The sequence below is a fragment of the Trichoderma camerunense genome (assembly GCF_050948025.1).
Source record: "Trichoderma camerunense strain CBS 138272 chromosome Unknown V8C40scaffold_10, whole genome shotgun sequence".
Lineage (NCBI taxonomy): Eukaryota > Fungi > Ascomycota > Sordariomycetes > Hypocreales > Hypocreaceae > Trichoderma > Trichoderma camerunense.
The window spans coordinates 830,246-851,643 of NW_028145360.1; the positions used below are offsets into that span (position 1 = coordinate 830,246).

General features: G+C 52.2%; 8 protein-coding genes across 8 annotated transcripts; 1 reads left to right on the forward strand and 7 right to left on the reverse strand.

Moving 5' to 3' along the window:
- Window positions 1-2,773: 2,773 nt before the first annotated feature.
- On the reverse strand, window positions 2,774-3,383 carry V8C40DRAFT_246914 (uncharacterized protein). Its single transcript, XM_083216207.1, has one exon. The coding sequence runs from the start codon at window positions 3,173-3,175 to the stop codon at window positions 2,909-2,911; it is 267 nt and encodes an 88-aa protein (XP_083072633.1). The 5' UTR covers window positions 3,176-3,383; the 3' UTR covers window positions 2,774-2,908.
- A 997-nt stretch (window positions 3,384-4,380) lies between these two features.
- Window positions 4,381-4,801, reverse strand: V8C40DRAFT_246916 (uncharacterized protein). The gene has a single exon (XM_083216208.1). The coding sequence runs from the start codon at window positions 4,775-4,777 to the stop codon at window positions 4,442-4,444; it is 336 nt and encodes a 111-aa protein (XP_083072634.1). The 5' UTR covers window positions 4,778-4,801; the 3' UTR covers window positions 4,381-4,441.
- A 401-nt stretch (window positions 4,802-5,202) lies between these two features.
- On the reverse strand, window positions 5,203-7,525 carry V8C40DRAFT_266513 (coronin; the record flags this gene model as incomplete). Its single annotated transcript, XM_083219762.1, has 8 exons — window positions 5,203-5,976; window positions 6,036-6,150; window positions 6,232-6,268; window positions 6,331-6,752; window positions 6,846-6,992; window positions 7,112-7,254; window positions 7,329-7,417; window positions 7,492-7,525. 8 exons carry the CDS (start codon window positions 7,523-7,525, stop codon window positions 5,203-5,205), a joined length of 1,761 nt encoding a protein of 586 aa, XP_083072635.1.
- A 733-nt stretch (window positions 7,526-8,258) lies between these two features.
- Window positions 8,259-13,970, reverse strand: V8C40DRAFT_246922 (uncharacterized protein). The gene is made up of 6 exons (XM_083216209.1): window positions 13,502-13,970; window positions 13,258-13,416; window positions 10,492-13,185; window positions 10,002-10,350; window positions 9,216-9,946; window positions 8,259-9,125 (listed from the first exon to the last, which is right to left on the reverse strand). Exons 1-6 carry the CDS (start codon window positions 13,514-13,516, stop codon window positions 8,661-8,663), a joined length of 4,413 nt encoding a protein of 1,470 aa, XP_083072636.1. The 5' UTR covers window positions 13,517-13,970; the 3' UTR covers window positions 8,259-8,660.
- A 1,072-nt stretch (window positions 13,971-15,042) lies between these two features.
- On the reverse strand, window positions 15,043-16,376 carry V8C40DRAFT_246926 (1-(5-phosphoribosyl)-5- ((5-phosphoribosylamino)methylideneamino)imidazole-4-carboxamide isomerase HIS6). Its single transcript, XM_083216210.1, has 3 exons — window positions 15,967-16,376; window positions 15,697-15,883; window positions 15,043-15,633 (listed from the first exon to the last, which is right to left on the reverse strand). Exons 1-3 carry the CDS (start codon window positions 16,264-16,266, stop codon window positions 15,344-15,346), a joined length of 777 nt encoding a protein of 258 aa, XP_083072637.1. The 5' UTR covers window positions 16,267-16,376; the 3' UTR covers window positions 15,043-15,343.
- A 766-nt stretch (window positions 16,377-17,142) lies between these two features.
- On the forward strand, window positions 17,143-18,339 carry V8C40DRAFT_246928 (uncharacterized protein). Its single transcript, XM_083216211.1, has one exon. It carries the CDS (start codon window positions 17,261-17,263, stop codon window positions 17,834-17,836), a length of 576 nt encoding a protein of 191 aa, XP_083072638.1. The 5' UTR covers window positions 17,143-17,260; the 3' UTR covers window positions 17,837-18,339.
- V8C40DRAFT_246931 (amino acid/polyamine transporter I) lies at window positions 17,927-19,928 on the reverse strand. Its single transcript, XM_083216212.1, has 3 exons — window positions 19,069-19,928; window positions 18,413-19,002; window positions 17,927-18,348 (listed from the first exon to the last, which is right to left on the reverse strand). Exons 1-3 carry the CDS (start codon window positions 19,802-19,804, stop codon window positions 18,064-18,066), a joined length of 1,611 nt encoding a protein of 536 aa, XP_083072639.1. The 5' UTR covers window positions 19,805-19,928; the 3' UTR covers window positions 17,927-18,063.
- Window positions 19,873-20,445, reverse strand: V8C40DRAFT_28036 (uncharacterized protein). The gene has a single exon (XM_083221389.1). It carries the CDS (start codon window positions 20,332-20,334, stop codon window positions 20,020-20,022), a length of 315 nt encoding a protein of 104 aa, XP_083072640.1. The 5' UTR covers window positions 20,335-20,445; the 3' UTR covers window positions 19,873-20,019.
- Window positions 20,446-21,398: the final 953 nt, after the last annotated feature.

Sequence of the window (21,398 nt, forward strand, 5' to 3'; positions counted from 1 at the left end):
CTCGGCGCTTTGGAAGACGTCAGACAAGCACTACCCAAGTGAATGCTTTGCATCTATCTGCTCATGGATGCTTCCGTGTGTACGCTGTAAAGGCAGTATTAAGTTTGTGCTGCTACAAACGACCTCCACCAACACCCTTCGGCAAGTTCATCTCATGCAAGTAAGCCAAGGCGATGATCCAGCACATCAGATCGTCCAGGCACAATCGCCATTGCCATGCACTTTTCCTCGCTTCGGTCTGGATCAATTGATCGACGAGTCTGGCGCACGGCGCACAAAGCGGAAGACTAACAAAGCGAAATCCAACTACTTGCTCCACAAAAGAGTCTGCGGCCGACGATGTGTTGACAAAGAAGGCATCAAACTTTTGCTCTTCGCCGCCAATGTGCCAAGACGACATCTTTGAAAGATTTGACCACAACGAGCCGCTACTAGTGGCATTGTAAACGGAAAGATGACGAGATCCTGCAGCTATGGGGTCCTGCGATGTGATGACTTGTTTCCCCCCGGCCAAGGTAGCGGCCATCTGAAACATGAAGATAGATGCGTGCGTGCTTGATCGTCCCGCCCGTCTGAACTGATAGCCCGGTACGCGCCGCGGCCATCTGAGACTCCGAGCCATTTTGTGATGGCGATGGCTATTTGTGAGAGGGAGCATGTAAGGGGGCATGCGGGTCTTACATGCGGTGCGATACAGGCAGCATGATCAGGATGTAAAAACACCAGTCTTCACAAATCAGCATCATCATCACCTCTGCTCAGAGAGGCTCCTGGCGCTTCGGCTTGCAGCTAATATGCATCTCGCACGGCACTGGCTGGATCACGATGTGAATATATTAAACGGTTTTTCTGGAGTCCCGACATCCATCTATGGCGTGGCGAATTCATGGCCCGCAAATCGGCCTCTCAAAGAGTTGTTTGGCACTGCGCAAGGCTTTTCATTGGTAGTAAACCCTCGACGGCACTCGCCAGATGCCGCTTGACGCCCAACAACTCAGGGCGCGGGCCAAATATAGATCAAGCTTAACGCTCTATCGGCCAACCAGGGACCCGAGAGCGTGTTCCCTTCAAAGTTTGTCCCAGCACACCAGCCGTGGTGCTCACGGAGCTTGTACTGATTGGTTTGCTGCACGTTGCCCCTTGCATATTGTTATCATCCTCTTTTCTCTTTTCTCTGTGCTATATCATGTAAACTCTGCATTACCGCTCAGAGTATCCCTTCCTGTTACCAAACGCGGTCTTGAGAATGGGCCTTGGGATAAAGATAGTAACGCAAGACATGGATGGGCCCGCGTCCCTCAGCCAAAACGACTGAGCGATGTGATTCAGCTGGCCATGTTTTCTGCATGGAATTGATGTCGAGTGGCGTCAAGAAGGGCAAAAAAGGCCCTTCTTGAAGAACGCCACACGGGCTTCAGACGCTGAAACGGAGCCAAGAAGCGCAGGACTGGTGTCGGCTAGTCATTCATCGTCAACCCTGGCCTTGAATGCGGTGCTGGTTTTGGACCGCACAATTTGGCTTGGGCTACAGTACGAGTACGGAGGATATGCAAGCACGGAACTGATTTCCAAATTTCTCTTGGCCAGCAATTGGGTCCAGTGGCTTCTCATGAAGCTGGCACGAGAGGAGACTAGATCGGCGCCTTCTTACGATGTCTTCAAGCTCCTTAGAGCCCAGGCCGAAGCTCGCATCGCACTTAGTAGGCGAGGCTGGGCACTAGGTCCGAGTAGCTGTTGAACCTGAAACAGCGCATCAGCTCTCGAAAAGGCGAAACTCGTTCAAGAGGGTGCTGCCGCCACCGCTGCTGCTACTGCTGCTAACACCAACTCAGCTCGATGACGGACCGCCTGCATGAGCTGTTACCTACCGATGTCCGCCGCACTGGCCTTTCACCGGCCGATCGATTACGGGGTCAATTTCCCTCATTTGCTTCCCTGGCATGGCTGACTCGATCGCTGTCTAATGCGAATAGAGTCTAGCAAAGCGATAGGCGTTGCAGTGGATCCGCAGCAAAGACGGCCATGAGCTCAGTTTTGAGCATTGTGCGGAGTATTTGTTCGAGACCTGGCTCTCTTTACACGACACGAAGTGCTAGTCTACATGATAACATGCAGACGTCGAGACCTAGGCCAGATACGGAGCAATATTTCATTATACACGAGACTCAGGGCCCCCGTTTCATCCTCTTCTAGAAGACGAGCGACGGACTAACAACAGCTAGGGCCATGCTGCTCGGACCCGAACTCTCCAAGGCAGTCCGTTTCTGGAAATTTTCCAGCCTTCTTTGTTCGTATCACGTTTCGAAACGGACGACGACCATTGCATCTAGAAGATGGGAATATTGGTCATGTGTTCAGCTAGAGGGCTTCTATTTACCGAACAATGAAATGATTGCGCCACAGAAGAGTCTCGAGGCTGGAAACTGCGCTCTGGAAGCCAAGCTGAGCATAGAAGCTGAGCTGAGCCTTGACTCGTGAAGGACGTCTACTGTGCTTGGCGTGGCTGATGTGTGTTTCCTTTGTCGAGTCTGGTCAATGCTGACCCATGGCCTTTTCATCATGCCCGACGGGTTCAAAGTCCGGTGCTTCGTTCTGATGCCCAGATGCGAGTGCTACCCTTCGGCCCCAGATCTCCCGCTGGCCGGGAACTGAATCCTGGCATTGTCTGCCATGGTTGCCATCGGCGATGGGGGCATGCGAGTCTTCGGTGTTGCATGTCGGCCATGGCTGGGCATCAGTCTTTTGTGAAAGCTAGCTAACCAGCATTGCAATAGCCATTGTTCGCTTTGGTTTCCCTTTGCAATATCGCTACCAGCACCCTGACTGCCAGGCACAAATCTTTACTTAGAAGCTCTGGCCCTCTAGGCATCCTTCGTATGCAGCTATGAAAAGCCATCACATCCCAGGTTCATCTCCGCTGCCGACCCCTGCAGACCATCACTTGCGTCTCTTTTCGCTGGGTATTTGCGCATACTACTGCAACTCCGTACAGGCTTCTGATGCCCGCTTCTCGCTCTTCGCCTGCGCTCCCGTATAATCCATAGTAATGCCGTTTAACCCCCCCTTCCCTCTGCATCGCAAGTCGTGATGGCTTTGATGGGCTGTGACCCGATTGGCCGCATGGCACAGTACAACGTTCTGAAACCGGAACTTTTAGCCTTGAAACAGAGGGCATCCAGCTCCGTGGGCACCGTCTATTCCTATTTCGCTCGTTTTGGAATCCCTGTGACGGAGAGGTCGCATTGACATCGTCACATCGGCGCGCGGTGCCTCACGCTTTCTCCTCCTCTTGCCATTCAGCCGCTTCGGTCAACTACCAGAGCAAAGTCTTAGGGGGACGTCCGATGTCTGGGTTTCATATAAAGCATTCGTTCGTCTTCGTCTCTAATAATAGGAACAAAAAGCTGGGCACGGAGTACGTACCAGCAGAACTATCTGAGGGACGGTCACAAAATAGGGCTGATCTCATGATTTGGCGTATGCTGGTGAGAGCTGAGAATTGTGATTTGTCACACCCGGTTCCCCCGGCGATGGAGGCCTGCAAGTTACGAACATGAGAGATGTGAGAAAAGACAAGAGAGGGAACAGCAATGACACCCCCGTGATGCGATTACAAGGTCACAGCCGCGGCAATTAGACGTCTGTTCCTTCGCCTTTTGACAGGGAACCGGGGGGTGGTTGAGTTGTCCGTGCTTTTGTTACCTGTAATTCCCGCGGTCCCAGGCGAAATTCAGACCAACTTGCGGGAGAGACAACAGGATCGCTGGGGAAATGGCCTGATTCTACCCAGGCCCGTGGAAATTGCCCTTGCAGATCCGGCTTCGTTTGGAGGATCTTGTAGGGTAGCTTCAATTTCGCATATGCACGTTGTAAGCGGCGTGCTTGGATGGTCCATGTATGATGGCGTTGCATTTACAAGCCCTGAATGCAGAGAGCTTGCCTTGCTTACGCAATGAAAAAAAAAGGAAAGATGAAAAGCAAGGAAAAGAAGCGGTTGTGGCTTGTGACGATGAGGAATAACGACTCATGTGTTTGCCATCATGAGCAGAGGTCATGACATCGTGCTGATACGACCTCGCAAATCAGACCTCGAGTTTCAACGCTCACATGCTTTTGCAAGAAGGATGATGCTTGCAGATACTATTCGCAGATGCTTGCAACTAACCAATGAATGTGTCATGCCATACAACTCACCAAGCATGTACAGTGCCAAGCAGGTTGCAGAAAAGAAAACCAGGGACCGCAAAATGAGTATACTATACGCATACATGAGAATACGATCAGCCTCTCTAGATGAGTCTAGTGTGCTGCATACGTGCGGATTGTCTGTTTCTGTATACTGGTCACTTCTCGAATTCCCCGTGAGTCCCGGCACAAAAGCATGAGTAGGGATCATGTACAGCCTCGTTGATCATCCCTGGCTTTTGTTACTCATCACAAGTCACATGGAAATTTCACCAGCACACGTTGAACTACCTTGTCTACTACAGTAATGATAGAAATACGGCTGGGGAAAAAAGCAAAGCTGGACCGCGGACAAAAGTCCCGAGAAAACAAGGCGGGAAAACAACACCATCGTATACTCGTACCGTTCAAGAAGAAGAAGAAAAAAAGAAAGGAAAGAGTAAGATAAAAAGCAGGTTTTAAGCGAGATCCTTGGATACAACAACGGGATGCAATAAGCTGAAATAAAACAAGGGGAATTGCTCGAAACAAAGCTATAAAAAAAAAAGACGAGAAAAAGCAAAATATGAAGAAGTCTCTGGCTCCAACACATACAGACAGACAGACAGACAGACAGACAGATAAATGCAAGTTCAAGTGAATTACAACGTTTTCGTTTCGTTTTCTTCTCCATCAAGAAAAAAACAAACAAACAAATAAACAGGAAAACCAACAACAGCTGCCTTGCTTGCCCTTGCATCAAACCAACCACTCCTCACCCCCTTACATCAAGCTATTTTTTTTTTTTTGCTTTTTCCTTCATTTGCTTTTTCCCTTCTCAGGAATGACTCTTTTGCTTTCTTTTTTTCCAAGATCCTCCCGTTCCCGTCTTTCCCACGCCCCTTAGACTCCAGGCTCTCGATGAGGCGACAACAACACACACGCGCGCACACACACACACAGCTTTTCTTAGAACAAAAGGGTAAACAAATCTGGATAGGTAAAGGCCGTGATACTACTGCTGTACTAGACACGGATCTAGGATCGTGCCTCTTCTAGTTCTAGCTCGAGCTGCCTGATTCGCTCGCTCTGGTCCTGGGATCCTGATCCAAGCCGTTTCTTGAGTGATTCGACCTCGGACGTCAAGAGGCCAATCTGGTCGTTCTGCGCACTAATCACCTTGGTCTGGTTCTCAATAAGCTCCTTAATCTCGCTCAGGGAGGTTGAAGGATCACTGGATGCTGCGGCGGGTGTAGGAGCTGGGACGGAGGAAACGGGCTTGACAGGAGCTGGAGCGGGTGAGGCGACTGGAGGAGTTGCCGGCTTCGGATCGGATCGGATAGGCAGAGGTGCTCGCACAGCCGGCTTGACCTCTTCGTCAAAGCTGGATGGCTCCTCCTGCTTGGGCTCCTCCTCCTCGTCGTCCTGGAACTTGTTGGCCATGGCGGCAATGGAGCTCTTCTGGTCACTGACACTGGGAGGCGGAGCTCGTACAACCGGCTTGGGCTCTTCCTTGGGCTCCTCCTTCTTGGGCTCGACCTTGGGGGCCACTACGGGAGCGGGTGGCTGGTAGTCGGCAGCAACCTCCTTAGGGGCAGTTCCTTCATAGACACTCTCCAAATCAATCTTGGCCGGGAGTCCGGTCTTGCCATCGAGCCATTCCTTGGCGCTGACGGCGGGACGGAGGCCCACGGCCGGGGGGAAGATGTCGGCCTGGAAAGTCTCTGCTCTTCGGGGCACAGTGAAGGAGATGGGTTCGATGTAGTTGTCGTTTACTGTCTTGAAGGCGCGCATGACCTCGTTCTCGTGAACCTGGGATGGGTTAGCCGGGGCTGTCAAAGTAATGCCCACGAGTAGCTGGAAATACTGACGTTGATACCGCGTCGCGGAATAAAGGCGATACCTCGCTGGGGGTCGACAGACTTGTACTCGCTCAGGTACTCAAACTTGTCGTTCTCGTACTCGTAGTAGCGGATGTTGCCATCACTGTAAAGCTGGTCAGTAGCTGCACACACAGTATCCACAAGGTGGTAACCCATAGAGGCGAAAGAAGGAGAGAGAGCTTACCCCTTGCCAGCAAGGTAGAGGCAGTTGGAACCATCATCTATAAATCACATGTCAGCGACCCGATCAGCGCGACTTGGAGAAGTGTTGGCATAAACGAACCCCAGAACGGCATGCAGACACCAGAAATGGCATCCAGATGAGTGAATCCTCCGATGGGGTCACTGCGGCCAGGCTCCCACAGGGCAATCTGGCGCTCGCTCATCTTGGAGAAGCCAGTCGTGGCGAAGCGGTTGTGCTCGCCCAGCCAGACTGCTCTGCTGTTCTTGGCACCTGTGTGGCCCGCGTACTCGTGCACAGGCTTCTCCTGGCGGACATCCCACACTCGGATCTTCTTGTCTCGCGACGTCGTGACAAGGAGGTCGCCGCTGGCGTTCCATGACAGACTCTGTACGATGTCGCCGTGCGGGAGAGTCAAGTGGTTCTGGCCGGTGCCGATGTCCCAAAGCTTGATTGTGAAGTCGCCCGAGGCAGAGGCGAGGATGTTATCGGCCGCGGGGTTAAACAGGACCTGCCCGACTTTTCTATCGCGAGCTGGTTAGTATGGTTATTGTAATTATTCCCTCCTGCTTCAGAAGCACGGATCATGTATCGAAATCGAAAGGGCAGTCGCCTACCTCGTGTGGCCTCCCAGCTTGCTGACCGGCGATACATCGGGGATGACCTCGGCATCCGTGTAGAGCGTAAAGTCCTGAGGGACCTCCCAGATGAAGACCTTTCCGTCCTCCGAAGCCGAGGCGATGATGCGGTCGTTGAACGGGTTCCTAGGCGATAAGACAAGTCAGCGACCCAAACCCTCTGAGTGAAAGGCAGGTTGACAAGGGGCGTTTGCAAAAGGCAACCCGAAATAGGGGGGAGAGGTTTCAGAGAGGGCAAAGCTCACCAGTCAGTATCGAGCACAGTCGCCGTGTGTCCGCGGAACAGAGGAATCTGGTCGGGTGCCTTTCCCTTCTCGTTGAGGGGGATGACAGCAAAAGCGCCGCCTCCAGAGGAATCCCAATTGACGGACAGGTACTCGGCGTTGGCCTATGTTACAGCTCTTTGATCAGCAACCTCGTATCCCCAAGTTGTCGCATGTCGCGTCTCGACGCCGTCCGTACCTTTACCAGGTTTGTGTCCCAGGCATTCCGGCTGATGCGCAGGTTATCGTAGCAGAACTCCTTCTTCGTGGGCTTGCCAAAGATGTGTCCTGTAGTCCGTCAGCCTCGTCGTCGTCGTCAGCGCCAGTCAGTGAAATGCGTTCGCGCCTAGGAGGGACCTTACGGTACTTGGACGCCCGGACGAATCGACCAGCCATTGCGGCGTCCTCTGGCGAACGAGATCTGGGGGAGAAGGGAGAAGAGAAGAGGCGGGAGAGAGAAATCGAGGGCTTGCGGGCTTGCGCTTTGGAAGAACAGCTGAGGGTTTGAGGGTGCTGAAGATGAAGGAAGCAGAAGTCCAGGTGCTTCACCATCCCCGTTCCAGGTGACGATGCCCCCCCCGAAGGACCCCCCCAAAAGGACCCCCCCAGAGCTTCTGAGCCCACTGAAAGGGCCCGCTGCGCCTCGCCAGCTGGACCCCACCAGCCCGCTTTTTGGTGCTGCCGTCAGCGCTCCCAAGGCTCAATTAACGCGGGCATCAATGCGAGATGGCGCAAGGGTCACGTGTCTCAGCTTGAATGCAAAGGGGACCTTGTAAGATTAAGGAAACAAAGCAAATGACGTTGGTCTACAAAGGGGGTGTTGCTGCTGTGAGTATGCTGTAGTTGTTATTACTATATGCCTTGTTTACAGTAAAGCATCTGATAAGCATGGGAATAGCTTCATATAGTTTATTATATACAATATTCATTACATACAAGAGCAGGCAGGGTGTTAAAGGAGCAAGCATGCCCATCCTCCTAAAATACATGCATGATAATAACCCCTTTCCTGATACCGAACCCCCTTTAACTTCCTACACCCGTGCACCCATTCATTCACTCTCCAGAAACGAACGAGCAAGAGGGGTCAAACATCATGCAAAGCGACGACTACTAACTACTACAGTTTACATACTCCAAGTTTTGCATCAAGGAACTGCGCATTGGCTGCGTTGGTCTCATTATACTTGCTAAAAACGTTTTTAGTACAAATCAAAATCCATACGTACAGGCGATCTTTTGTCGCAACAGCTGTGGAATCAAAACAGCAAACAATGAAGAAAAAAGTAGAATGTAAAGAAGAAAGGGGGAAAAATGAAAATGAGAGGCCAACAGCAGCAATGAAGAAGAAGAAGAAAAAACGCAAAGAAAACCACCGGCAACGCCAATGAATGTGTCTGTAGTAGCAAGAGAGAGAAAAAAAATGCGCCGTCCCCCCCCCGCCACGACTTCGTCGGTCATACTCCATAATCCAACACGTATTCATAACATAGCAAGTACATCTCAAGTTGGCGTCTTGCCCATCCGCTTTTTAGTTGAACGTGCTCCTTGTCCGTGAGTGCACTCTCCGGCTATCCGTTCGGCGCCGAATTTGCTCTTCATGCTTGAAGACAAGCTCGCACCACTTCGCCCGCGATCGGGGCCCACTGGGATCCTCTTCCAATCCGGCATCACCACGGCCAATGACGTCGGAAAGGGCCTTCATCCAGCCTTCCTTGTCCTCACCAGAGTCGGCGTAGAAATCAATCACCTCGCCATTGTTGAACCGGATGCGGAATCCCTCCTCAACAAACATGTACCCCTCTTCCTCTTCTGCAAAGGCGGACCTGCGGCGTTTGCCTCCCTTGCCCGTTGTCTCCTTCTCCATAAGTGTCCGACGATCGTCAATTAACCGTTTGGCATTGGAAAGATTAATTGTCGCTCGGGGCTGGCGAGTAGCCTCATGGTATGCAGTCAGCTTGGTGCCAACAAGCTTAAAGTATCGGCGGCGCCAGTACTGATTCAATGTGTTAGCCAAAACTAGAACATAAGAGTGGGGGGCAAAGAGAATAGGAAAGGGAAAAAAAAAGTTGGAACTTCAACTTACAGGACAGTCACCACCCTGCTGGCTCAGAACACCCTCCCAGTTACGGGCAAGTCTCTCTTCAGCAGCCTTGAGCTCCCGAATGCATGAGTTCATGCTCTTGGGCATGTCATCATCCGTAACGTTCTTGGGGCGCGGTACAAAGAGAAGCTGAAGCTCCAGCTTCCCGATATTGTACGGCGCCTTTCTGAGAATGCCAGCAGCGTTGCCTCGTTTGCTCTTGATGGTGGATGCAAAACTCTCTTCCTCAGTAGCCCACTCGTTGAAGCAGATAACTTCGACTGTGTACGGGCGACCGAAGCATCGGTTTTCGTGCTCCTTCAGGGAGATGTAGGCTCGAGCAAAGCTTCCATCTTCAGCAGCCAACGGTGAAAGGAGCTCATAGGCCGAGCCAGCATCCTTACGCTTTTGTGCCAGCGCTTCCTTTTGCTGCAGCGCAAACCGCTCTTCCTCTGCCCTTTGTCGAAGCTCAAGCTCCTTGCGCTTCTTGGGTGATGCAAACACCCTGCTGAAAGTGGATGACTTGGGTTTTGTCATCTTGACTGCTGCAGGCTGGACATGGGAGTACGTGGGCTTCTCTAGCTTAACGTTCAGCGTGAGCTGGAACTCGAGGTCGTTGGGCACGACAAGTTCGAATTCTTGTCCAATTGGTGCATTGCGAGCCAGCTCCAGCCAAGCTGTTGTCACACAGTGAACACCGTTGTCGAGAGTGAGGCTGAACCAGCTGCGCTCATCTAAGAAACAACAAGTTAGATCCGGCTGCCATTTCAGGACATGAAGAACACTTACTCTTTGGAATTGGCAGGTCAAGGTCCTTGACACCAATGACCTTGACAAACAGGCGGCCTCTCTCACCCGCATCGGGGCCGGCCGCATCAACACTGTAATCTTCCTCAACAACCTTGTTCAGAGCGGTCGAATTGCTCTCCTGGCCCGGCAATGGCGGAACAGGGCTTAGTATCGGCTGGCCCTTTCGAATACTGCGGCGAGTTTGGCTGTTCCAGGGTTCCACAGTCCACGACTGCGGCCGGCTCGACTTGATGGGTGAGTTGTTAGCAGATCGTGCTTTCCAAGGATCCTCGGCATCCTTGTCGCTGGCAGAGACGAGTTTGGTGTTTTGTCGCATGAGATATCCGCGCTGAGAACGAGAGGTAATATTAGCATCGAGTTGATTCTTATCTGGTGAAGTGTGCTGCTCCCCTGACACTTGTCGAGGTGAAGAGTGGTTGTGGTTGGTGGTTATCTGTGCTGTGTGAGAATAGGGGCGACTAAAAGCTACCTTTTGCGTTTCAATGACTCGTTCAAAGTCTTTATCCAAGCTGAGGCCCATGTCCAGGTCCAATGTCAGGCTCTTGTTCTTAAAGCTTGGGTGCCGGGCCAGGAAACTGTCGTTGCTAAACTCAGCATCGTTGCCATCTCTTGACATGAGCGCGCGATGCTTGCTTGGGATTGATGGAACACTGGGTATTTCACCACTAACGTGTCTACGAGCCTCCCGCATAGCCACGATATCCGAAGGCGTATTGGAAATCCTCGTCTTCAACTTGGAACCAGAGGACTTGATAGTTGCAAGCCGCTCGGGAATCTCAGGGGATTCTTTGCGGACAATCTCCTCTTCATCAGATACGGGGTTATGGATGACAGAGTCGGGAGTTTCCGATCTATCCTCCGATCTGTCTGCGTATGAATCGTCGCCCCAGCCAGTACCGTCGTATTCAGGTTTGGGGACCAACTTCTCTGGAGTCTTGTTTCGGAGGATTTCAGTTGATACTTTTGGCGATACGTCGTGCTCTCCCTCTGAGTCTGTCGCCTCTGGCAATTCACGATTGAATTCAAGAGCGGCTGGTTCAAGCTCGGAACCCGAAAGCATAGAAGGGTCAAACGAAGATATGTCCAATGTAGCTTCAGGAGTGGCGTCCGATGATAGATCAGAAACCGAAAGTGCTGATTCGCTGACCATACTAGATTCAGCCTCGGTGTGGGTTTCGTCTTCAGTCTCCGCCGGAGAGACGGCACGAGGAGTCAGCGCCTCTTCGCTAATATCATGCTCCGGAGGCGACAATTCTTCTACAGACTCCTTAACAGGTTCCTTAGCAGGCTCGTCGACAAGCTCCTTGACAAGTTCCGTGACAAGCTCCTTGGTAGGTTCCTTGGCAGGTTCCTTGGCTGGGTCTTCCACGGTAGGCTCAGTAGGCTCAGTCCTAAGCCCAGACTCCGTAGATTGGCTGTCATCACCCCCATAATGAGAGCCCGAAGCATCCAAGTCATCGTCGGATTCGAAGTGAGACTCGTCGTCATATTCGTCATCGTATTCGGAATCGTACATGTCGAGCTCGGAATCGTCTTCATGAATAACCCGATGAATAATCACGCTGCTCTCCACGGGGTCGTCCTCATCATAAGGGCCGTCGCCTTCTTCATCATCATAAGAACCATCTTCTTCATCGTCTTCGTCGTCCTCGTCATCCAGCAGAGAGTCCTCAGTGGACGGAATGGGAACATCGGGGTCAAGAGGAAAGTGTTGGTCTCGAAGGGGACTCCCCGGTGGCGAAGAAAAGTTGTACTCTGATTCGGGATCCGACAATATCTTGCTCCCGTTGACACGCTTCATGATGGACTCCCTAGAGATGGGCTGTGGCAGCTGATAGTCTCCCAGTCCGGACATGTCGCCGAGGTTGTCTTCCTCTTCATGGACCTCGGCCTCTTCATCTTTGTGGATGTCGAGGGCGATTTGGCTATCGTGGCCGTCAGCCGTGTTGAGCGTGTCATCACGGGACAGTGAGCTGCGACTACGACCAGAACTTCGGCGAAGACGTCGCTCGCGCTGTTGTTCGGCAGCGGTCTTACCGCTGCTGTCATCAGACATCATCATGAGCTTGAGTCTTTCCTCAAGTGACATCTTGCCGCTGATGAAGTCTTCGATATCCGACTTTGTGGCTGAGGCTGGAGGTGGGACAGGTAGGCTTCTGTGAGAACCACTCATCTTCTCCGGATCCTGAGAGAGCGCAGGAGATGAGGGCACAGAGCCGGTAGACTGGCTTCTGACATGACTTCCTGGAAGAGGGGGAAGAGGGCGATTTTCTGCGACAGAGCCGATGGATAGGCGCCCCGAACTGCTTCCTCCCAGACCCCCTTCAGGCATGGGGCTTCCATCATAATCCTCATGCTCGTGGTTCATCAAAGAGTTGTCTTTGGCCCAATCATCGGGGCCGACGACTGGTGTCTTGTCTGTGTCCTCTAGAGAAGCATCGAAACTCTCATCATCGTGGCCGCCCATGTGATTGGGATCGTAGAGAAGATCCTCGTCTTCCTCCTCGTCCTCATCCATCGAGTCGTAGCTGCCCTCGCGCGAATTCGTTCCAATAGAAGAGAGATCCGGAGTGGCCATCTCGTACTCGTTGATCTGGGGCGGCGCATTGTCGAACGTCACACTCTTCGTGTGCCGATGCGAGGGGCGGCCGCTAGGAGAGCCGTCCACGGCAGATGCATCTGCAGACCACGTGCCCGTCTCATGGTCGAAGCTGCTCTTGAATTTGGATGGCGAAAGTGAGGATTTGGTGGGTGAAGCCTGGTCTTTGCTGGGTCCTCTGGGCGTACTGGGACCAGAATCTGACTTTGTTGGACTCATGGGTGCAGGTGCAGCAATGGACTTGTCGCCATCAGCGTAGTAAGGGGCGGGGGAGCCTATCGGCAAACCGTATGTGCTCTGGACCTTGGCTAGAGGCCTCTCGATCTGAGGAACTCGGGTTGGGTCATATTCCTGCTTCTGCTCAAGTGCCTTGATGTTGCTGTTCTTGACGCGGGAAGCTTTTTGGAGACGCTCGATCGATGAGCGCCGGGTCGGAGAGGGCGAGCCGTTGCCGTACATGTTCTCCGAATTTCGATTTTGCCAAAACACTCGCGGCGATGTCACCGAATCGGCGGGCGAGTTCTGGAATGGAGACGAATCATTGCCGCTGTTTTGAGTCGACTTCTAAAAAAACGCACACGCCCCATGTCAGCGCGAGACATCACCAAACACAATGTCGCTAAGCATTCCACAAACCTTGGTAGGAGACATTTGATTTTGGTTGTTCCAGCTAGGAGAATTGCGTCTCCTTTCCGTGGGAGAAAGTTCAGATAGGGGGCGGGGCTGGGGAGCGGCGTTGGGCGATTTAGCTGGTGACGAGCCTGGCGTGCCCTTGGCGATGCGCAATGGGTGCACCTGGAGAGAAGAGGTTGGAGGTTAGTATTTTTTTTCTGCTGCCTCTCGTGTCGGGGGCCAAGTTTGGGGGCCACGTTAGGCGTACCGGTTCAGATGACATATCGATCGAAACTGGTCTGGCTAATCCTTGCACTCGGGTTGGGCTAGGACGTTTGACGCATCAGCGCGTAGGGCGGATCAGCGCAAAGAGGTGATGTGACTCGAGCGAGGAATGCAAAACGACTTGCCGGCGTCGTGTGTATTCCTTTATTTTTGTTGCAAAGGGTATATATAAATAAAAGGGAGGCTAAGGTTGGGGACGGCAGCCTCGAAAACGAACGTTTGGAATTGAACAAGGAGAGAGGGGAAAAGGGAAAGGGGGCGCGAGAATATCAGAATGTTCGCCGGGTTAACTCTGTTCTCTTCAGTATGTCAGTTAAAAAAAAAAAGAAAAAGGAAATAAAAAAAACTGCCTCGGAGTCGTAAAGTCGACTCGATCGTTGGCATCCAAAATCGATATCAAACGATGACAACTTGGCGAGGTTCAGAGAAGGGGGGCCTATTCATTTGCAGGTCGGGAGTGTTTAAGGGAACATGGAAGCAGCAAATGCACCGCCGTCGGGCAGCGTGATTGGCCTAACGCAAAACAAAACACGGGCCCCTCAATGTGCCAGGGGTTGTCGTGGCAACGCGGCTGCTGGTGCACACTGTTTTGCCTAGCTTTGGGGGGCCTTCCGGGGCACATCGCAGCTGAGGAGGGGTTGGAGGCGCGCTAAATCGTGCTGCAACAGGGCTCTCGTCAGGCGGCTTGCAGCCCAGGGAAAGGAAAACGGGAGCTAGCAGAGCCTCTGCTCGTACCAGCGCCCTATGAGCGACGGGGAGCTTTGCAGCCCCAAAAACTCAACATTGGAACCTGCAAGAGTCGCCATGGCAGCCGGCAGGGGTCTGAGACGAGGCAGCATGCAAACAATAAGACGGCGAGCAGAGTTTCGGCCGTCTGAGGACGCTGATTCGGCTGATTCCGCCGCACGATGCACCCATTCGTTTACGTACAGCCCTTTGATGCAGAGGCTTGCAGAGGCTATTCGCACCCGCATCTCGCGCTAGAGGCCTGCAAAGCATTCGGCCTGCCCTGTTGCGTGTCGTCATCAGACACATGCAAAGCGGTCAGTTTCCGATAGATGCCATCATACTTTCATAAATACTCCGTTGCTCCATGGCCCATGTTGTTCTTTTTCCTTCTGGCCTTTTTACCCTTACGCCTTAGCTGCTAGGCGGTGATCCATCTTTTTTTCTTTTTTTCGCTGTCCTTTCTTCCTTCGGCCAGTGGATTCATGCAAGGCTCGAGGATGCATGACAGACCCATATCCTGGTGTTTACTTTCTTTTGTTTACTTTGCATGAACGGCGCTCTCATCTCACGGGTGCTGGCGCTGGTGCTGGTGCTACTCCTTTATTGGTATTATCATCGCCACTCTTACCGCAGGTGATTGTGAAACACGGCAACGCCATGGTTACCGAGAGAAAGGACCTGGGTTTTGTGAAGGACGCTTGAGCCAGCAAATTTCCAGGCCCTGGCTGCGTTATCAAAGATGTGCGCATTTGTGTCTTACAACCCAATTTGTGTACTGTATGAGTACGGGGACTCGTATATACGGAGCATGACCTCCTTTGATCCACTCCGATCCCGTAAGGCTCAACCAACTCAACGAACCCAGGCTTTACTCCATTTACTCCAGTCCTACCTGAGGGCCAGCAGATGGACAATCTTGTTTGATCCAGGGTGGTAAACTCTATTTTTATGACGGTAACCTGCACGGCACATTGCAACACAACATACATAACATACTCCATCCACACTGGCGGTCCCTTAGCGTCGGGCCATTTCTTATCCATGGATTTTTTGGGGGATTTTTTTGGTGTCAACAAACGGTCTGGTTCTCTTCTCCTCAGACCCCCTGGCTCCTATTCCACTGCACACAATCATCAAACTTGACGCCCGTTCCGCCGAAACAATCCAAAGCACTCCCTATCGTCAGATCGACTTTACCCCCGCTCAGCCTCTTGACCGTTTCCAAATCCTCCAATTGCCGACCTCCGCCGGCATATGTGACCGGAATAGAGCACCACTCTGCCAGACGCTCAACAAGCTTCTCGTCTATCCCCCTTTGCAGCCCTTCATTGTCCGCGGCGTGGATGAGAAACTCTGAGCAGTAGGGCTCCAGCAGCTTTATTGACTCTGCAAATGTTTAATAAAACGAGCCCGTAATCAAATTACCAAGGGATTGATTACTGGACTAACCTTGATTGATTTCCATGTCTGTCAGCGTCTGCCACTTGTTCATGGCAACAAACCATTTCTCCCCCTGACGGCGACAGCTGAGGTCAATGACCAGCTTTGCCTTGTCTCCTCCCAGAGCCCCGAGAACAGCATCCAGTCTCTGCTGGCTGAAATGGCCATCCGGGAAGAGATAGGACGTGATGATGACCTAACGAAAGGAGCATCCGGGTTAGCACCTCGAGACGATTGATTTTGGTTGACGTAACACACAGGGGGCCGTCTATTCTATACCTTTTCTGCTCCCGCATCAATCCACTCCTTTGCATTCGTATCCTTAATGCCGCCTCCCACTTGGAGTCTTCCAGGCCATGCCTGCAGAGCCTGTTTCGCAGCGCCATCGTTTCCCCCGCCCAGCATAATCACATGAGCGCCCTCGAGCTCATTGTCCCTGTACAGCTGCGCAAAATACTCCGCCGGGTGATGCGATACGTGGTTCGTCTGGAGGGCCTCGGATGAGCTGTCCAGGGTGCCGCCGACAATCTGCTTTACCTGGCCGGCATGCAGGTCGATGCAGGGACGAAAGCGCGTCATGACGATGCGAGGCTCCCCGGATTCGCAAGAGCGACAATTGCGATTGAGAATTGCAAGTTTTATGACTCTTTTCAAAGATCTTGCCCACTATCCGCCTTGTGGGGCTATTTAGTGTTGTGGATGATGTGACGCCACCAGTTTCACGGCACTAAAAGAAAACATCGGCATTTACGATTCTCGACTAACGTCTGAAGACTGTATCGAGTTTCTTTATTTGTTATAGCATTAGTATCTTCCCAAGGTTTGATTGGTTTAGTTTACACCGATATTTGGCTTTAGATTGCCTGTAGTAACCCCTCGCCTATCTGGCCGCTCAGTACCTAATTAGAGGCGATCCGTTGATTCTAGGGTATTTTGGTAGTGTGTTCATGTGCTAGCAGTATCCCAGAGTTGTCGTTTAGTTCTCCACATCAGCCTTTTGTTTACTTTCTTCGTGAGTTGTGTTTCGAGGCGTTATCAATCTCAAAGATAACAAAATCATGTGGTGTAACAATAACAAATCTTTCCGCCCTATCACATGAACTATTGTCTTATCAGCATGGCTATCAATAGAATGGGTGTACCCAAGTACAACACTGGTCCTCGGCTACCCTGAATTTCTTCCATCTGCAGCTCTATCGAAGCAAGAAATGCATGTGTAAACCTGAACAAGTTCTTTCACTATTTCAAACTACCCATAGCATACTATTGATGCCTCAATCCGTTTGCAAGTTCAGATCAAATGATAACCAATGATTTCAAGGCAACTCACAAGCCTCCCGCCAATAGAAAACTGCCCACTCAGCCACGCCGTTTGCCGTTTGTAGGCCTCCATACCACAGTGACTGACGCCCAGTATTTTAGCTGTCTGCAATGAGCTTCCATCCTTCCTACGTAATCTCCCCTCCATCAACCAACATGAACCACTTCACGCATATGCACATATAACCACATCCTTGAACCATCAAAACGCCTTTTCGTAACCTCGTCAACCTCCCATGAAGACTCTTGGATAATGAACGAAAGCACTTGGGACACCGCCTCAATCATCACCACCAGTTCGGCAGACGAGTGTCACACACCCACCCCCTCCACAATGTCAGACCCTGTCAACATCAAAGACGACGGCTCGTCCGTCCTCACCATTCAATCGGTAGAGCACCATCCCAAAGCCGACAGGTTTTTCATGATTCGGGAGAAGCAAAAGCCACACCGCATAATCACGCTCTTCTTCGGCGATCTGGTACTCGTTGAAGACCAGTTCGCTGCACAAGGATGGCTGTGGAAATGCGTCAAGAAATCCGGCTGGTACGGCTTCCGAAACGTCGTCTCCGGCTCGTACCTTGGGTATAAGGGGCAGAGCAAAACGCTACAAGCTTGCATGCCGCATCACAAATCTAATGAGCACTTCATGACAGAGAGGCATGAAGACGGCGGCTATGTGCTCTTGACGATTCATGGTGAGGAGCTGTGGCAGGTGGCCATCTCTGAGGACGGCAAGTCGTTGGTCGAGAAGAAGGCAGAAGAAGGGGCGGGAACGGCTTGGGATTTTGTCGAAATTGGCAAGGCTCACGCTCTTTACCTCAGGTAGTGAAAGGAAATTTACCCGTAGCAAATTTGGCGATTGCACTTTTCATTTTGCCGGCCATCACGATTAGGACCGGTATGGATACTGACTGGCATAAGAAGTTTTGCGATATGCACTTTTCATTTCGGCGAATATCACGATTAGGACTGGTATGAATACTGGTATCATATTAAAATCATTGCATAAAAACAGAATCCCCGCTTAACTCGCTATATCTACGACAAGGAAATTTATTTCTTTTCCGCAGAGTGATCCTCGCGAACGCTGTCCGACTGCGCAGCGGCGTCCAGGCCTTCCAGGCCATCCAAGCCGTCAACAGTGCCGTGGAACATGCCTTGGATGTCCACGACAGGTCCCTTGTACGTCTTTCGGCCGCCGAAAATCCATGTACCGCCCGAAATGAGGAGAATGACGCCAAAGGCGACAATGCAGTAGTTCATGTTGGCAGGGGTGACGGGAAGCTCCGGAGGGAACACGAAGAGGACGGTGGTCAAGATAGCCCAAAGGATTCCAACCTGTCAATGAATGTTAGCATTTCTGGTCTATACGCTTGCGCTAGGTGTAGAGATAAAAACTTACGATGTTCATGATCCAGCCGAAAGGCTCGGGAATCCTGAAAGAGCGATTCTCTGGCAGCATCTTTCGGCCTCGGAGGACGTTGATCGCCGGGGGAATGGCATAGGTGACACCGAGAGCCACAACGGATGCCGATGTGATGGCGTTGAAGGTACTGCTAGAGCCCAAGAAGATGCAGCCAAAGATGATGACCCAAGCCACAGTCCAGAGCAGAGCGTTGATAGGGACGTCGAGAGTGGGGTGCACCTGAGCGAAGACACTGCTGAAGGGCATTCCCTTGTCACGAGCGAAAGCGTAGCTCATTCGGGTGCTGGTGGCGACCAGGGTGACGGTGGTGAAAAGCATGCAGACGAGGGGGAACATGAGGAGGCACACACTGCCAGCCTTGCTGTTGGTTGCGTCCATGAAGATCTGCAGCAGCGGACCGTAAGCAGCACTGATGACGTCGTCGACGTCCTTGATGCAGAAGAGCAGCGCGGTGAGGAAGATGAATCCAGTGAACATGCCAATGCCGATGCAGTAAAGCATGATCTTGGGGCCCTCCTTATGTGGCTCCGGAATTTCCTCAATCATGTGGGCAACCGCATCGAAACCTGTTCAAGTGAGACGAGTTAGCAGTGCCCTTTCTCTGTGATTCAACAAATATCGGTTCAACGTACCTGTCAGGGCAAATGCTCCCTGCAGCAATCCGAGCAGCCAAGCCATTCCATCGGGCCAGCCAACCTCATTGATGAAGTTGCCGTAGACAAACTCGCCAGACTGGTAGTCGGGGGACGCGGTGGCCAAAACCGTAATGCTGATGATGACGAAGCCGGCAACCGACCAGAAAAAGGCAGCCTTGGTGAAGAGAGGCAGAATTCTGGTCATGAAAGCATTGATGACCAAGGCAATGAGAGCGAAGCCGATGTAAATCAGGAATTGATGCCAAGCCTTAGGCTCATAGTCGGGGTGAAGCAGCGAAATGATGTTCACGATGAATGTGCTGCCAAGCAAACCACCGGTGGCACTAAGAGCAACCCAGCCGGATACATTGATCCACCCAGTAACATAGCTAATGCCGCGACTCCATCGCTTCCATGAAACAATGGCGGCCCAGTGATACTGACCTCCGGCTGTGGGGTAGGCGGAAAGGAACTCGGCGAGAGAAGCAGCCTGGCACAGATTGCAGATACCGGCCACGATCAGACCCCAGATGACGGAACTAGCGCCGCCGGAGGGGAGAGCGAGTGTAATTGAAGCTGCCAAGGCCGTCCATGTGTTGAGGATGGCAAAGGCAAGACCCAGCATAGAAATCAGGGAGAAATTCCGCTTGAGTTCCTGCTTGTGACCCAGTTGTGCCAGGGCGGCAGCCTCTGGGGTGAGGTCATGTTTGGGGTCGTTGCTGTAGTCTTCCATTTTCGTCTTGGAGAAGCAGGACAACTTGGAGAAAGGAAGAAGAAGAAGGGAATGTGAAATGATATAATAGGGAGTACAAGAAAGGAAGCTAGTTGACCGACCGGACCGGAACCGGGAACGCAACCGGGACTGATGATGCTCTAAGGCGTCAGACTACCGGCACTGATGGGGGCAGTTGATAACGCAGCTAGTGCACACAAGATTCGGGACATTTCTCAATGGGCGATAGACAATCGGGGCCCCCGAGAACGGCCCATGTTGGGGACGGGGAACTGGAGAAATTTGGGGTCCCCCTTCCCCCAGAAATGCCCGTTTTTGATAAGACGATGAAACTCTGCAATGCGCTGATTCGACGGTGAGATCCTAAAACCATCTAGCTCCAACTTCCCCATCCAATCACCCTCCCCGCCGGCCACGCGGATGCGCGAGTTAACTTTTCTTGGAACTGCCCACGCGCGATGCTCCGAATCGTCGACCAAATAGGTGAAATTTAGAGATTCGTCATATTGATGGCGTTTCGCCTCCAGCATTACCAAGTCACGGGGGTTGCGGCTACCGATATCCAAGTGGGACGCGTTAGGTAAAGAGTGAGACGCCGCTTGAGATAGTCTGGCGTTTGGTTATCGGCAGTGGACCCAGTGTGTGTCGCAGCATCACAATCATCAAAGTGGAAGCCTGGAGACAGGCTGGTGCGCTAGCTGGAACAACCCTGACTCAAGATCATCTCAGAGGCCATGGTCCAGCCCCTGCCTTATCTCCAGATATGGCTCCATTGCGTCCATTGAGCTGTCCGGGTAGTAATCCTCATGTATAATGCGATGGATACGGCCTCGTGGGGATCCATGTCTGCGCACATTGCCAGCAACCTTCCCAGATAAACTCCAGGCACCTTGCGCCTGATCTCGTTCCTGCACGCACACTGTTCTTCCATTCGGCGTAGTGCCTGGCTGAAGAAAAACTTTGATGTATGCCACACTGCAGATTTGGGGCACATGCCGTAGATCCCGCTGACGAGAGGGCTTGGCTTGATCTGGGCGCTGAGTGGCCTAAGCCTCTCCAAAAGCCTCCAAACCGCCATCCCAAGGCACGGCCGAGTCAAGACAGTGGCGGCGATTTTTCCTTCTGCACATATTCTTCCCGGCCTTCCTTGCTGTTCCCCACACCTCGGTATGCGCTAGCAAGCCACCTTTCCCCTGGCATTTGACAGTTTGCTCCGTTCCCCGACATCCTCAGCCTCTCCAGCTGGTACATTTCCCCCGACATTTCCCATGACATTTTGACAAGCTCGCCTTGACGGGCAATTCATTAGTCAACGATATCCAAAGACAGTGTATTCTTGTGGGTTTCCGGGATTCCACGGAGGCGAACTTGACACGAGAGTGAACCTTCTCCCCGCACTATTCAAGCGCCACATCGGAACCGGTTCGAGGTTCTGAATCGGTGTAGTCAGAAAGTTGCCCCATGTGTCGAAATGACACCCACAGAATATCATACCATGAGGTAAAACCTCGCCTGCCAATGGTCACAACACGGTTCAAAATACCACCTTCCCACGATCCCCCGCAAACACTATTTCCCCAGCCTGACGGGGCCG